This window comes from Neurospora hispaniola (genome assembly GCF_033458365.1).
Source record: "Neurospora hispaniola strain FGSC 10403 chromosome Unknown B0T23scaffold_3, whole genome shotgun sequence".
Classification (NCBI taxonomy): domain Eukaryota; kingdom Fungi; phylum Ascomycota; class Sordariomycetes; order Sordariales; family Sordariaceae; genus Neurospora; species Neurospora hispaniola.
The window spans coordinates 3955701-3971545 of record NW_026944408.1 but is presented as its reverse complement, the minus strand read 5'-3'; the positions used below and the strand labels follow the sequence as shown (position 1 = coordinate 3971545).

General features: G+C 51.6%; 5 protein-coding genes across 5 annotated transcripts; 3 read left to right on the top strand and 2 right to left on the bottom strand.

The window, feature by feature from the left end:
- Positions 1 to 565: 565 nt before the first annotated feature.
- Positions 566 to 4000, top strand: B0T23DRAFT_126062 (uncharacterized protein). The gene is made up of 2 exons (XM_062832110.1): positions 566 to 3798; positions 3853 to 4000. Exons 1-2 carry the CDS (start codon positions 837 to 839, stop codon positions 3873 to 3875), a joined length of 2985 nt encoding a protein of 994 aa, XP_062694527.1. The 5' UTR covers positions 566 to 836; the 3' UTR covers positions 3876 to 4000.
- Positions 4001 to 6652: 2652 nt separating this feature from the next.
- On the bottom strand, positions 6653 to 7395 carry B0T23DRAFT_126037 (uncharacterized protein). The gene has a single exon (XM_062832109.1). It carries the CDS (start codon positions 7126 to 7128, stop codon positions 6697 to 6699), a length of 432 nt encoding a protein of 143 aa, XP_062694526.1. The 5' UTR covers positions 7129 to 7395; the 3' UTR covers positions 6653 to 6696.
- Positions 7396 to 7795: 400 nt separating this feature from the next.
- B0T23DRAFT_403877 (magnesium transporter NIPA-domain-containing protein) lies at positions 7796 to 9414 on the top strand (the record flags this gene model as incomplete). Its single annotated transcript, XM_062838822.1, has 6 exons — positions 7796 to 7817; positions 7883 to 7908; positions 8018 to 8108; positions 8185 to 8436; positions 8499 to 8790; positions 8853 to 9414. 6 exons carry the CDS (start codon positions 7796 to 7798, stop codon positions 9412 to 9414), a joined length of 1245 nt encoding a protein of 414 aa, XP_062694525.1.
- Positions 9415 to 11121: 1707 nt separating this feature from the next.
- On the bottom strand, positions 11122 to 12451 carry B0T23DRAFT_125946 (cytoplasmic ribosomal protein subunit S3). Its single transcript, XM_062832108.1, has 2 exons — positions 12156 to 12451; positions 11122 to 11896 (listed from the first exon to the last, which is right to left on the bottom strand). The coding sequence occupies exons 1-2, from the start codon at positions 12176 to 12178 to the stop codon at positions 11131 to 11133; spliced, it is 789 nt and encodes a 262-aa protein (XP_062694524.1). The 5' UTR covers positions 12179 to 12451; the 3' UTR covers positions 11122 to 11130.
- Positions 12452 to 13239: 788 nt separating this feature from the next.
- Positions 13240 to 15777, top strand: B0T23DRAFT_428024 (protein-tyrosine phosphatase-like protein; the record flags this gene model as incomplete). The annotated part of the gene is made up of 2 exons (XM_062840108.1): positions 13240 to 13263; positions 13327 to 15777. The coding sequence occupies 2 exons, from the start codon at positions 13240 to 13242 to the stop codon at positions 15775 to 15777; spliced, it is 2475 nt and encodes an 824-aa protein (XP_062694523.1).
- Between the last annotated feature and the right edge of the window lie 68 nt (positions 15778 to 15845).

Genomic DNA, 15845 nt, shown 5'->3' with positions numbered 1-15845 from the left:
ACACTGCGGCAAAAGCAACAACTGCACCTCCCGTCTTTCTTGAACACGCACAACAGACGGCCCCGTGTGTCGAAATTTCACGATTTCCATTTCCGTCCAAACCATCGCCTACCTCGAAAAACAATCCGCCGTCGAGAAACTTGTCTCTCAATCGCGTCAAAGCATTGCCCAGCCAATACGAGTCTCGATTACGGATCATCAAATACCTACGCTACCTTTGTGACACGCCTCGTCATCAAGAGCTCGCTCGATTCCGTTGTACTTCACCCACTTCCCAGCTCCGCCGCTCCGTGAAAGTGAGGCATCGCGATTATCTGCCTGCCGCGTTTCAGCATTCCATACCTCGATTCGATGTGCACTTTTGCCCAGAGTATCCGCCCCAGAACTCTTAACAGCGGTTGAATCGTGTTGTCGGAACCCCCCAGTCCACGTGTCGCCTCACATCCCTTCACCGGTTCATTTTGCGCCCCAGAAGCGCCGTTGTTTGTCGGGCGTTCTTTGTCGAGTGCGGGGTTGCCCATTCTCAGCCATAACTCCAGAACCCGTGGTCTCTATATACCCTACGGCTTCGCTTCCAAGAAGAAGTCACAGCCTTTCAGTCCAAGACATCCACCGAAACCCATCGCCAAGCTGGGGGTTTTGACCAGTGCACCAATTTTCCACGTCTTCGCTTCTTTCATGACGCTTGCTGGACGTACAACATCTTGACAACGGCAATACGTCGCAGCTTCAAGAAACTTTGTGGAAGTTTTGCGTTACTTCCCAAATTTTCGTACTTGATCCAACTCACTCATCTGTGGCGCGTGTTTTTATTGACCCGCCAACCGCCTAACATCATGGAGCAAGTTAGCTTCGACGTTCGTGCCGAGGCGGGGAAGGCGGTATTTGACGATGACTTGATGCTAGAAGCCGGCATGCAAGCCGACGAGCTTGTCTTAGAACTCGACGACCTACATGACAAGGAAGATGAGTACCAGACGATCGATCTTGATGCCCAACCCGCCACAGCCGATGTTGAAGTCGCCGTCGATGACCTCGAGGCTCAACATAATACCAATGATGAGCAAGCAGAGGCGGCAGGTGGCGTCGAGCAAGATGCTCAGGATGTCTCCATGGCATACAATGACGAGATAGGTTATGAAGAGGAGGAGGGCGTTGCAGAAGAGGCTGTTACTGAACACGAGCCCGAAGATACCACTACATCAAAAGCGCCGTCTGCAAATGACGAGAATCCAGATCTACGTGAATTGGAACAGGAAGCCCAGGACGTCCCGATTGATCTTGCTGAGTCCAAAATGGGCGACGATGCGGAAGAGCAGCCGATCGGGCGTGTGGCCGAGACAAAGAACCTTGTTGATCAGGAGGCTACTGAACAAATTGCCGAGACCAATGTCGGTCTGGACGTCGGTGGTGTTGCAGCTACCAACCTCCTGGATACAGCTGTCTCGGGAGTTGAACAAGCGGGCGAAGCCGTGAGCGAGGATCGCCAGCTCGAGCAAAGCCAGATTGACCATGACGAGGCCATTGTTGATGATGCTGCATTCAGCATCACAGATATCACAGTCCAGTATGATGGTGGCAGTTATGCCCTCTTTGGGAACTCGGACATGGATCCTGAGACCTACTTCCTTACCGATACTGAGATCGCAACCGCGCCGTTGTCGGAATTACTTGCATCTATCCGCTCTGTCATTGCCTCGGAATTAACACCCGGAGAAGAACTGGTCATCGTTATTGACTCACTTGATTTGAACTTTGGCGAAAGGTCCAGCAAGGACTTTTTGCAACGCAGCTTTCATCAGATTATTTACTGCTACAATGTCCTTCTAGCTAAAGGAATCGTCACAGAGACATCCCTAACGCTCAATCTTTTGGTCCGTCCGGACCCCGAGGGCCGGTTCCTGGACTTGCTCGAGGAGGCAGGCATCTGGAGTGGAGCAGACTACTCTCCCGATTACTCAGATGCCTCCGGGGAGGATGAATATCTGGACGACGATCAGGACATTGAAGACTATGATGACAATGACAACGAAGGCCTCGAAAATGATGGTAATCATGAGGGTGTCCAGGATGCTGAATTTGATGACCAAGAGCATCAAGACGAGGAAGGCCAGCAAGATCAAGACCAAAAAGAGAAAGAAGATGACGAAGAGCCAGAGGTCATTGAGCTCACCGAGAATATCGAAGTTGCAGAGGATGTCGAGGTTACTGAAGACGTCGAAGTAAGCGGGAATGTAGCCGAGGTTGGGGATGTTACCGTCTCAGCTGGAGACATCCAGAAGGAAGCATCAGAGGAACACACGGAACGTCAGGTCACCGAGGATGTCCTTGAGAATGAGTGTCATACTGAGCAATTCTCGCTAGCAGACAACATCGATCAAGCTGTGCAAGCAGAGCCATCTGCAGAGATTAACGGGTCAAGTCACTTTGATGCCAGTGAATCCTCTCATGGCCCGACAGGCATCGTTGATGTCAAGCATGAGATGGACGGTGATCAGGGAGAATTTCAGCCCAGCCTTGAGGGGGCGAGCAGTGATTTGGAGCTTGCTCCTGAAACGAAGTCTGCTACTGACGAACCTCAGCCGGAAAACGGTGACCATACCGAAATTATCAACGAGGAAAAAGAGGAGGAGGTTTATGATGAGGACGAGTACATCGAGCATCATGAAGGGGCCGAGGCTGAGGAGCAAGACGATCATGAAATCGATCGTACAGCGGGTGCGGAGGAGCTTGGTGATGACTTGACACTCAGACAGACGTTGGATGACGGCAACTTCTCCCTCGATATCACGGAGGGGTCTACTGAAGGTAATGCAGTGCTCGGCCGTGACGACAATCGAACTGGTAAATACCCTTTTCTTTTTTCCTCAACCACACACAACCCCAGCACACACGGCCACATGGTCGTTTTGCACACAGGCAAAGCCAAGGATGACGATCTCATTGACTACACGGATGACGAAGGCCCAAACTATGCCATGCCTGTTCTTAAACGGAAGCCCGTGTTCTCCGACCTAGTCTTCGGGATGAAGAAAATGAGGTCCGAACAATTGGATGGGACAATGCCGCCACTCCATAGCAGGCCCTCAGACAACATATCCGGCGGAAGCCAACTTGCAGTTGAACTGCGACCCAATCAGCACCGCGGTCTTGCAACGTTATCTCCTTTCCGCTCCGACTCACCTTGTATCAAGAAATCCAACAGCCCCGTCAACTTCTTTGCACCCCACCGAAGCAGTGGCAGTCGTTTTCATTCCCACAAAGACTCCGATTTCAGCGTCACCTTCTCTGCCTACGATGATGCTGACATGCCCTATCAAGGAAACAACGAAATCAGTGCTTCGCGCAATCCCGACTCCACCGCCATGCAGGAGCAGTACACTGACGACGGCCCTAACGTGGACGACTATACTGAGGTAGAAAACGCGATCGATATCGAGTACACCCATGAGACATCGCATCTTACAGTCAACACCGCCGAACCCAAGGACCAGACCGAAGAAGGTGTTCAGGAGTTTACAGCCGAAGAATCGGCCAACCGCACGAGCACAACCAATACCATGAGCGGCGACGAGATTGACTACGACGAGAACGAGGAACAGGATGCATCGTTCGAAACAGAAGGTCAAATCCATGAGTTCAGCAACGCTCAAGATGACGACGAAATCGGATGGGGAGACGATGGAGAGGAGGACAACAATGATGTTACACAGCAGACTACAACTTCTCAAGACCAACCGCCCCTCACAGCAAAGAGAGGTCGGACTGATGACCTGGATAAGGAAGCCGAAGAGGCCGGTAAGTTCAACGAATAATCCGTACGGGAAAACATCTTGCTAATCAGGACTATAGATGTCAAGCGTCGTCGGACCTGATCGGCCAAACTCTGGCCTCGAATATAGCTTCACCCCAACACCTCCATGCCCCCCCGTTCAATCTTCCCAGCCCCATTTTCCCCTTCTCCTCCCCTTCCCCTTTAACCGCTGTGGATCAGCCATGTATTTTGTGAGTTGCTCTTGATGTTCTTGGTTGTTCTTGTTCGAAGAACCGACCACGAATGTGTGCTGAGAGAAGCTTTAAGCTTCAAGAATGGTAAGGTAAGTTGAAACGGATCGGCCGTATTCGATGGAACAAGTCGTGTCCCCCCTATTTCATTACTCTTCACCCGATCGGCAACACTTAACACCAGGATTCGCGACACCGATCTCGATAGCGCAGCCTACCTTCAGCCTGCATACAGCGGGCATTAACAATCGAAAATTCCGGGACGGCCTGGGGGACATGTCGCCCGAAGAAGCGCAATTTTGCTGAACAAACCACAATACATGGGGTATCTCAGGGATTGCTGGTTATCTTCGCAATCTTAAATTGCATACTTGGGACTTCTCTCCCTGAGGTCATTTAGCATAATACTCCGGCCTGTACTATAGTCTTTGTTGGCGTTTGGTAGAACGGCGGTGGGACACGGCTAGACTATCTTTAGGAGCCCTCGAGGCTTCAGAGGTGCATTTGAATTTGGTGGATATATCCGGGTAACATGTGGTCATAGCAGTCAAGACTATGCAACATGTGGTTGGAGCGGGGTTTTTAACGAGGTATGTAGAGCTTTTCTGTTTGGGGTGGCGCATTCGGTTTGGGATGGGTGGATACAGGCTCTGCAAAACCAAAATAGGCGTTGAGAGAAGATAGCGAAGGCGGACCACGTAAGGAAAATCGGATACTTGCCTGAAGTTGGGGGTCAGTTATCAGTTTAGATGGGGATGTGGATGAACATTGAGTCTTCTAATATCCCCAATATGGCAGAGAGTCATCAAAACCAAAATGCTAGATGAACTTGGCTGCAAGGCCGTGACTGTCGATCTGGCCACGTTGTGGTGGAAGCAGGAAGCCTCAAACACGGGCACGCAGCTCTCACTGAGAGACTCCACAGCATTCGTAATGTTTTGCTTCGCCACAGCCGGACCTCAATTGTAAATTATTTTGCATTTCCTGGCAACACAAGCTTCGAAGATGCGTATTGCATGCTTTGCCCGGTTACCACGTAGCAGTTGATGACAACCAATACCAGGAACAAAATTAGGTACCCTTTCTTCGCATATTGACATCAGTGGTTGAGAAACCCCTTTCCAGGAGACCGGGAGGAGGACGGGACGGAATCTTATCAAATCGCTTCTCCCCGTAACGGATCTAGGTTTAACTTCACATTAGTGTGAACCCATTGCTTCTGTTATGGCGATCAGTTACCGACTATGCGTAGGTTATGCGACTAGCTATTTTGTTCAACTGCAGGTAATTGCTGTAACACGCACGGTGATGTGATCGATGGAGGCTTCCCGCGGCCTGCGTCGGACCCCGTCGGCGTGGGTTTTCGAGAGAAGTGGATAACAATGGAGACGCGTGACGGAGGACAGCGGAGGAAAAGTGTGTTTCGATGAATGCACATGTTCCGGCGCTTCCAGAGTCACGTTTCGACTTGGACTGCTTATAAAGCTCAGGTCATCTGGATTTTGTTTCTTTCGTAGGTATGCGGATGGAACGTCCAGAACGTTTACTGGCGAAGTACAGTGGGTGCCACAAAAAAACGCCCCGTTTTTTATTTTCCACCTTAAAAGGCCAAAACTCACCACCTTAACAACTATATAACTTAGCCATCTATATATATATAAACGTACAAAAATCAAGATAAGTAGTTCTTTACTAGAAATTCTTTATTTTAATAGCTACTTTTTAGTAAAAGGTAAGGTAGTTGCAAAATTCTGGTGTAAAATCAAACCGCGAAACCAACTCGGATTTTCATCCACTAAAGTACGCTATAAGTCCACTATAATTTTCTCACCCACTCAACTCCAACTTTACACCGCAATTACACAACTATAAAGGATGTAAAGGAGATAAAACTCTTACTAGCCTTAGACTACGCTATTTCTTTCTCATACTTAATAGTGCATTAACTATTAAGCTTTTTTTGGAGGAAGTATCTCGGAGTGATTAAGTTGAGTTTTGGCTTTTTTTGCGGGGAAAAAAACAACGGGGCGTTTATTTGTGGCAGGGACTGTACATCATCGTCTCAGTGCGTAAATACCATACCATACCACAGGGGTTTTGAAGCATCGGAGATAAAATTTAAAAAAAAAGTGCCCCTATCTCATGCACACATATCAGCATGTTTAGACTCTCAACTATACCTAGACGTATGCCAGGCACAGGGAACCTCAATGAAGTCACCAAGACTAAAATAAAAGTGCGGGGCAGTGACCCTTTCGGGCCTACAACAACCAAATTTGGAAAGATCAATGGAAGGTCAGACACACTCGCAGCGAATCCACCCTGATGTCGAGGAATAAGGGAAGGAATGATCCTGAGCTTAACACCAACGCAGTTCAACTTTCCATCCCTTGAGTCGAGTACCAGAATAGGGTCCACCTGCTGGAGCAAAAATAAAGGAAGGCCGGGCGCCGGACGGGCAGCACGGACGAGGCTACGGAAAATATCCTTCTACATTCGAACTGCAGGTCGCGCTGCGCATGGAAAATCCCAAGTGACTGTGATGGCCGAGGCTGACCAGCGTGTTCGTCTGATACAGCCATCGCCAGTAATTTTTACCTGACTGTACACACGCGTTCGTCGGCAAACATCAACTTGTTTTCAAGTAGCGTGCTCGGACAGCATGCCCTGGACACCCAGACATTGTACATCTTAAGCACGTACGTACATACTTATAGATATGCAAGGAAGCAAGTGGTCCTGGCCCAGCTCGGGCGCTTTGGGATGGGGTTTTGAGTGGCTGACTAACAGGTACGGGCGCCCTCCCAGTCTTGAGAGTGACCAGGTTGCCATACTTATATCCAGGGGTTCGACCACATCTCCGACAGGGGTGCCGAATCCACGCCTCTTTGTGATTCTTGAAACGTTTTGGCTCCATGGTTTCTCCCTCCACCACTGGCTCGACACCCAGACACTGACTGCACTTGGCCTCACCACAGCGCCGACGCACCCATCGACAGCGACCACAACCCCCAGGAACACACACAGATTGCAGCAACAGAAACAGGTGCCCCTCGAATTGAAACCACCTGGCCCGCTGCCGTGACACTGGACAGTGCTACGGATTTTCCTAGCACAATTCATCAAACGCTACGACCTTCACTTGCCTTTATACCTGGGCCGCCCACGTACCCTGCGCGCTAAAACACCGTTCGAAGAACCGGAGATTCCCCAACAGCAACCTTGCCTCAGGGCACCACTGAGGAGGCACCACCACCGCCACCACCAACGTCCAAAACTCCAAGACGCACGACGACACCTTGCCTTACACAACCGATCTCGAACGAGCGAAACCACCCTGACCTGACCTTAGGGAGGGCCTGCAAAACAGACACACACAGCTTGACAACTCTCGCCGTCGTCGCTCTTTACACGTACCGATTGCCCCCATCCGTTACCATTGTCTGCCGTTCGCTTCCCGGGCGCGTAGCGGATGCATCCGAACCTCACGACGACCAACTAAGCCTCGGAATTCCTTTCTCTTCGTAAACCTCGCCCGGCGCGAGTCCCGATTTTGCTCTCCATTCGAACTTGGGAGAGACCAACAGCCACCACGGCTACCTTACGAACTACTGTGCAGCGCAATTCTTAGCTGTCGTTACACTCGTTTGATTTAAGATGTCGTGGATGTTGGAAGAAAAGTAGGCCAGAGCAACAGCCTCCCCATTACAGCCAGGACCTGGGTTCCGGTCAAGAGGAGATCATTCATACTGATGGATATGTGGACAGGTATATCGGTCTGGCGCTAGCCATGACATCGAGTTTAGCAATTGGTATGCTTGCATATTCCCCAGATAACGTTCAGGGACAATGGCCTCTAACATACTCCACCACGCAGGCACGAGTTTCGTGATCACAAAGAAGGTACCGTACCAGCATCTCGTCCGCTCCGGCCACACTTAAACTTGCCCCGGCTGCGATTACCAGATGCATAGCGAGAGAACATGCTGGTGCTAACACCAGCTTCTTGTAGGGATTGAATCAAGCAGAAGAGAGACACGGCTTCGAAGGAGATGGCTACGTATACCTCAAGAATCCCATGTGGTGGGCGGGAATTGGATGCAGTATGGAATACCCACAACCAAAAATCGCTGTTTTGTTAGAGACACCAAAAGGACTGACATTTTTTTCCCCCTATAGTGGTTGCTGGCGAGATTTGCAACTTTGCGGCATACGCATTTGCTCCAGCCATTCTGGTCACTCCACTAGGTGCGCTGGCGGTGCTAATAGGAGCTGTACTGGGATCGTACTTCCTCAACGAAGAGCTTGGAACCTTGGGCAAGTTGGGAAGCGCCATCTGTCTCATCGGTGCTGTCATCATTGTCCTCCATGCTCCCCCTGACGAGGATATCCAGACGATCGACCAAATTCTCAACTATGCGATCCAGCCGGGTATGTCTTGGCTCCTGATCTCGGATTCGCTTCACAGTGCCTAGGCTAACTGAATTTACCAGGGTTTCTCCTTTACTCGGCTCTGGTATGTGGCTTTGCCGGGTTCATGATCTACAGGGTCGCTCCGGTCTACGGCAAGAAAAACCCCCTCGTCTATCTTAGTATTTGCTCCACCGTGGGTTCGATATCGGTCATGGCTGTCAAGGCCTTTGGCATTGCGTTGAAGTTGACATTCGCGGGCAACAACCAATTCACTCATCCGTCGACCTATGTCTTTATGATCATCACCGCCGTTTGCATTCTGACGCAGATGAACTACTTCAACAAAGCACTCAGCCAATTCCCTACCAACATGTAGGTGTTGAAGGTCCAAGATCTGGTAAACCACTGGGGATTCAGCTAACATACATCTGTAGTGTTAACCCTTTGTACTACGTCACATTCACCACCGCTACCCTTTGCGCCTCGTTCATCCTCTTCAAGGGCTTCAACACTACCGAGCCTGTCGCCACCCTCTCGCTTCTTTGTGGTTTCCTGGTCACTTTTACCGGAGTCTACCTGCTCAACCTAAGCCGCGGCGATCCGGATGGCACCAAGCACCTCGCACGACGGAGCCGCGGCGATGCCACTGGTACCGACATGATCTCAGGTCTGCAAACCCGCATGAGTATGGAGAGACGGCGCTCACTGGGACGTATGAGCACAGGCAGCAACCGCGACCGCGACAGTCTTATGAGGGCTTACGACGAAGAAGAGGCGCTGGGGCTGGCCGATCTTGCCGAGGATTCAGAGGAGGAGGATGACGACCCCCGCTCGCCCATGATCGGCAGCTTCAGACACAGCAACGGAGGCCCAGTCAATGGAAACACAACGACGACATCAACAACACAAGGGGGACGTCTCGCCCCTAACGGGAAAAAACACGCGGTCGGCGATTCAATAGAGATGCAAAACAGGAAAAAGTCTGGAGAGAGATGAATACGATACCCCGATAACACAAAGCCGAGAAAAGGTCTTTTTAAACCCTTTCCTTTTTCCTTGTTTTCTTCTCTCTCCTGTTTTACTTCGCATATTCTTCTTCATCACGTACAATAGACCGACTAGGCTACTTGGGAACCTAAAGGGGGGCATGTCGGTTGTTGCATTTCTCTGTTAAACGTTTGCCGGTCTACAAAGAGAGAGGCGGGCAAGCAAGGCATGGGCTCAAGGCGCAGTCCAGATACTTATGTACCAAACCATTGTACCTACGCTATCTACTTCCACAGATGCACGCCTAGCCTTTAGTGCAACGGACGGGAAGTTCATGTTCCACTCTACCACGATGTCGAGCGCGAGAAACCAAAAAAACGGTGGGAATCGGTGTATGGGCTCCACCACCAAGTTCAACCGAACTTGCCTAATCTGAGACCGCAGTCTCGAGGTCCGCTTCAAGGAGAGTTCCCTCTTCTGAAGGGATAGTTGAAGATGTATCTGAGTGCATACCATGAAAGTCTTCAGGGTAAACGAAGAGGTATAAAGAGGGGCGTACAAGTGAAGAAGAACCCGAGGCACCCAAAATCTGTAACGAATGGAGCGAATTGATTGTCGATCTATGCACACAACACCTTTCAGGTTAAGCAGAGCAAAGACCGGAGATATAGACAACATATGGAATTGAGGAGGAGGAGGGAAGTCACAAGGGAATCATCTATATATGGGGACCAAGACGGATGGATGATTGAAAAACCAAAACAACAAGAAAAGTGTTATGCGTGTCCTGACTCTTCTTCTTCTTCTTCGCTGTGAGTTAACTGCAACGTGTGATATATTTCTCTTTCTCATTGGCGCCAAATACTATTTCACTCCCAAGTTGATTGTTCTTTCTCTCAAACATCCATATCCTTTTAGTCTCTTCCTATACTCGGGACTGGTGCCAGAACAAGATCACAATCACTTGTCTCGATTGAACATCCAAAATCGGTAACCGTGTATTTTAAAACAACGTCGGAGCGAGTGAGGACAGAGCTCACCTAGTGTGTGTTAACATTCATCAGTCCTCCTGTGTTCGTCAAATGTTTGGTGTGAAGCCATCGAGAATGGAAGATCTTGATCAGTTGGGCATTTGTGGGGCGTTGCCCTTGAGCTGACAGTGGCTGATGTTTACCTGCTTACATTCCATGGCCCGATGTAGGCCATGTTTCACATCAACAAACCTACGGACTTATTTCTTCACATGCCTCACTTAGGTCAGTGCCTATATTCCATTAATCGTCTCCATCATCACACAAAAGGATATGGCATAATTGGCAATCGCAAAACAAGGCAAGGAAGGAGGGCTTGTTCAGGTATCTTATTTCCCTGGCGAAGTCAGGAATATCCCGACGTTGCTGCTTTGATCGTGGGGTTACAAAAACGATTATAATCCCAAGCAACAATCCGTCCGCCATTTCCCCTTTTCGCAAGTCTTAATGCAAATGTGCTATGACCATAGTTGACGCCAAAGTGAACCCATCCATTTCCGCAACCCAGTGTTTGTTTGAGCTTGCAAGCACATTGAAAAAAGACCCCGCCCAAACCCAGCGTCCATTACCAACGAATGGGAGTATCGTCCTCGGCGAAATGGAACTCCGCCACAGGAGCGACCTCAGGCTCGTCGAAAGACACAGGCACCTCGTTCGAAGGCGAAACCTCATTTGACCCGACCTTGAGGTTATCCTACTCCTCAGCGGCAGGGGCAGCGGCCTCCTCCTCACCGGCCTGCTCCTCCTGGCGGGCAGCCTCAGCGGCAGCCTGGACCTGAGCGGCCTTAGCGCCGTAGTCCTGGCTGATGGGCTGGGTAACGGGCTGCTCCTCCTTGGGCTCGATGATGGTGACGGCGTCAGGGAGAGACTTCTGGGGGCCGGACTTGCCCTCGGGGTCAGAGCCGCGCATGATCTTGACCTTGATACCGAGGACACCCTGGCGAAGGAGAACGTGGCGAGTGGCAGAGTCGATGAAGTCCTTAGCGGGCTGACCGGAGTGGATCATGAAGCCATCGGTGAACTTCATGGACTTGGCGCGAGCAGCGCGGAGCTTGCCGGAAACGACGACCTCGCAACCCTTGGCGCCGGACTCCATGATGAAGCGGAGGACACCATAGCAGGCACGACGGACGGCAAGACCGTTGAGAAGCTTGTAGCGGAGGGACTCGCACTGAGCGACGGCAGAAAGACCGCGGTTCTGGACCTTGGCGGCGTAGAGGGAGACAGAGTTCTCGGGGAACTTGAAGCGCTTCTGGATGAGCGAGGTGAGCTCACGGATGCGGCGGCCCTGCTCGCCGAGAACCTCCTGGGTGTGGGTGGCGCGGATGATGATGTCGGTGACGGTCGGGGTAACGCGGACCTCGACACCGGAGTAGCCCTCCTCAGCGAGCTCGCGCTGGAAGAACTCGTTCAGCTCGGCGTAGAAAACGCCATCAGCGACGAACTTTCTGCGCTTGGAACTGTAGACAGAAAGAGAAGCAGTCAGCATCAACGCCGCTTTTGTTATTTTCCAAGCCACCAATTTCTAAATCCCACCCCGTCGGCTGAATCTGCTGCAACAAGCGGGCAGCATATCTCCCGGCTTCGTGACTGAACGCCTTCGTTTTGCATTTGCACCCCCACAGCAGCAGCAGATCGCACCGACGTGTAGACAGTCGTGAAGACGTGTAGTAGACATGTAGGAGGCTTCCATGTTCTTGGTTTGCTCTGGTTGCTTACATCTGGGTGCCGGGAACAGCCATTTTTGCGATTTGGCTATGAAGGTCCTGAGGGCTTCAATTGTGCTGCTGAGGAGGATGGAGTGGGATACCTTCTCGCGGTGTTCACCGGACTTTTCAAAAAGATGGGGGGAAATTCGACCGGCACAGCTACTTTTTTTGCGAATTCCTTGGTGGGCTGTCCTTTACCGCTTCTGAGTGGCTGGCCGAGTAGGGTTAACAGCCGCCACGGCTCATCCCGGCTGGCAAGCGGCTGGCAATCCGCACCCAGTCTGCGCGCCCAACGCTAGGAGCCGCCAAGCGCAACCCAAAAAGGGAGATAGTACGTACAGATCTCACATGTGGGGTTGAGATGCTTCCTTGCGCTTCCCGTCCCCGTCCAGGCCTACCATAGCCTTGCGCCCAGACCACCTCGTGCACTTCCTTTGATTGTCAGTCGTTGCTGGCTCGGGCAATTCTTGACACCGGCAGGCACCATGAACGTTCCGTCCTCAGTCGGGTTCGGGGTGGCGCTGATAGTGGGGTGCCCATCGACGTCAATCGTCGCTTCCCCGGTTCCAGAGCGCGTTGCACTCCAGATGCTGACTTTCTGCTTGTTCGCAAATCGCAGTCACTATTCGCATACCCTTGGATCCGGACGGCAGGAGGATTAGCAGCAGAGGTTCTGTAACTTACAAAGTTATCAGTCTCTGTCGCTTCAAATACCTGTCCTCCAAATCGATCCCACGTGGACCTCGGGGACAATCTCTTGAAATCCCAACAAGTTCCGCGTGAATCACTTATCGTTGACCGGCACCAGTGACTGCGCGGCCGAGTTCCTCCTTTTCGTTTATATCAGGACACATGTTCCTAATTGGTACATTTTCTGTTTCCCAGTCCTGCATTCTGGCACTGTTGTACAACTACGATACATCTTAAGCGAAGCAGATTCTACTATTCTCCCCGTTCCTCTCGCCGCAACCGCATTTGTCAACACGTCTTGCGCTCCTGTCCGGACACATTGGGTCTCGGACGTCCGGTCTCCTACCTCGGCTGCACAGCGCCTCATAGTGCCGGGGTAGTTAGTATTACCTCCCAACATCACGATGGCGGCGCCTCACCTCAAGCACGTATGCTCTCCATCATCTACCTTTCCAACTACGTCTCGTCTTCTTTACTGAACCGAATACCAGACTTTCGCAAACATCCATGCCTTGCGAGGCGGAAAGCCGGAGCTCGGCGACCTTGCGCTCAGTGACTACCATCTCGTTTTCCGCTTCCCCCCCGAGTCTTTGACTGCCGCAGATCCGAGTCTGAAAAAGAGTGTGAAGCAAGTGTGGTTTGCCTTCCACATTATTTCACAGTGCACCTTACGGCCCACGCCCCCTTCTAGTGGCGTTCCTTCCTCGATACGTATTCGGTTCAGAGATTTTACATATGTTAGCTTCAACTTCGCAGGCGACAAGGAAGCCCGGGAGGCATTCGAGTTCATCAAGTCCAGAACATGCAAGCTAGGAAGCGTCGATAAGCTGCTGGCCTTCAGCTACCGACCTCCACCAAACTCACCCGAAAGTAAAATCAACGGTTGGGACCTATACGATGTCAGAGCCGAGTTCCGCCGGCAAGGGATAAGCGAAAAGTCACGCGAACTGGGATGGAGGATCTCCACGATCAACAAGGACTACTCCTTCTCCCCGACCTATCCGGCCTTGCTTATTGTGCCCTCCAAAATATCCGACGCGACGCTGAAATATGCTGCGAGTTACCGGTCGCGGCAGCGAATACCAACTCTCACCTACCGCCATCCCGTCAACAACTGTACCATTACACGGTGCTCGCAACCACTCCCCGGCATATCGTTCAAACGCAACATTCAGGATGAATCTCTAGTCAGCGCGTGCTTTTCAGCTTCGACGGAGTTTGCAGGCAGCACGTCTCTCGACATGCCAGTTGAAAGCCCGCCCCCGAGTACGGCTGACCTAATGATAGAGAGCGAGAACACGGATGGTTCCATGTCGGATATTCAGAAGGCGGAGGATGAGCTTACTGTTGGTGGCACTATACTTTACGACGGAAAGACTGGCAAGAGACTGATATATGGAGCCCAGCAACAAAACCTGATCGTCGACGCTCGACCAGTGATCAACTCCTACGCGATGCAGGCAATAGGATACGGCACCGAAAACATGGAGCACTACAAATTCGCCAAGAAAGAATACCTGAACATAGACAATATTCACGTCATGCGAGAGTCGTTAGAAAAGGTTATCAGCGCCCTCAAGGACGCCGATGTGTCACCTTTCCCACCGAACAAAGAACTCTTGGCCAAGAGTAAATGGCTGAAGCACATAAGCGGTATCTTGTCCGGATCAGCCTTGATTGCACAAAGAGTAGGTATCCAGCACTCCAATGTTCTCATTCACTGTTCCGATGGATGGGATCGCACAAGCCAGCTCAGTGCCCTTTCTCAGCTGATGCTTGATCCCTATTATCGCACTCTCGAAGGCTTCATTGTGCTGGTTGAGAAGGATTGGCTGTCCTTTGGACACATGTTTCACCTTCGGTCAGGGCATCTAAGTCATGAGGACTGGTTTACAGTGGACGGCGATGCACTTGCAGGGACCGCCGTGAAGCCAGGGGAAAATGATGGTCGGGCAGACCATTTCGAGAACGCCATAGCCGGCGCGAAGCGATTTTGGAGCAAAAAAACGGCCAGCGGGAAGGAAGCCGTTACTGATGCGGATGGGACGCCTATCGAGACCGGCGTGGAACCTGCTGTTGCCGAAAATATGGCAACAAGACCCAAAGATATCTCGCCTGTCTTCCACCAGTTCCTCGACGCCACCTACCAGCTCCTTAGGCAACACCCGACTCGCTTTGAGTTTAACGAACGATTCCTGCGCCGCTTATACTACCATGTGTATTCTTGTCAGTACGGTACCTTTTTGTTCAACAACGAGCGTCAGCGCCACGAAGCACGGTTACAAGAACGTACAAGAAGTGTGTGGGCCTACTTTCTGAGCCGGCGCTCGGAGTTCACGAACGAGCAGTACGATGCCACAGTTGATGATCACGTCAGAGGCCGTGAGCGTATACTATTCCCTCGCTGCGACGACGTGCGGTGGTGGCACCAACTCTTCAACCGGACGGATGATGAGATGAATGGCGATCTAAATGCCTTGGCCGCAACAGCAGAGCGTGTTGCTGCTTATCAGCAAGCTTCATCGTCATCAGAGCTTTCAAGGCCTGTCGATGCGGGTACGATTGATGTGAACAGCAACCCACCATCGTCCGGCGCCCCATCGCGGACATCGGTAAGCCCCACCCGGAGCCCGCTGCCGCCGGGCTTGGCAGCTACCGCGGCCGGAGGGTCCGTGCTTGCAGGCGTGGAGTCGGCCCACGAGGTTCTGACGCCCGGGACTAGAAGTCCGGCGCCACCAAACCGAAATGTCGCGGCTGGAGATCCTACGGGCACTTTTGCAGCTCTTCAGGAGAGGATTTCCGGATTGTCGCTTGGAAAGGCTATGTTTGGCGGCGGCACCGGTGGGAGCACAGGGCGAAGTTCGATTGGAGGATCTGGCTCTGATTCCGGGCGGAATTCGCAAAACGAACTGGTGGAGCAGGAGATGAAGAGTATGAGTTAGATGAGTGGTGAAGAATTGTTGGAGAAAGAGTAGAATAATATGTGGGCAATTGGTTCCCGTCATGAGAA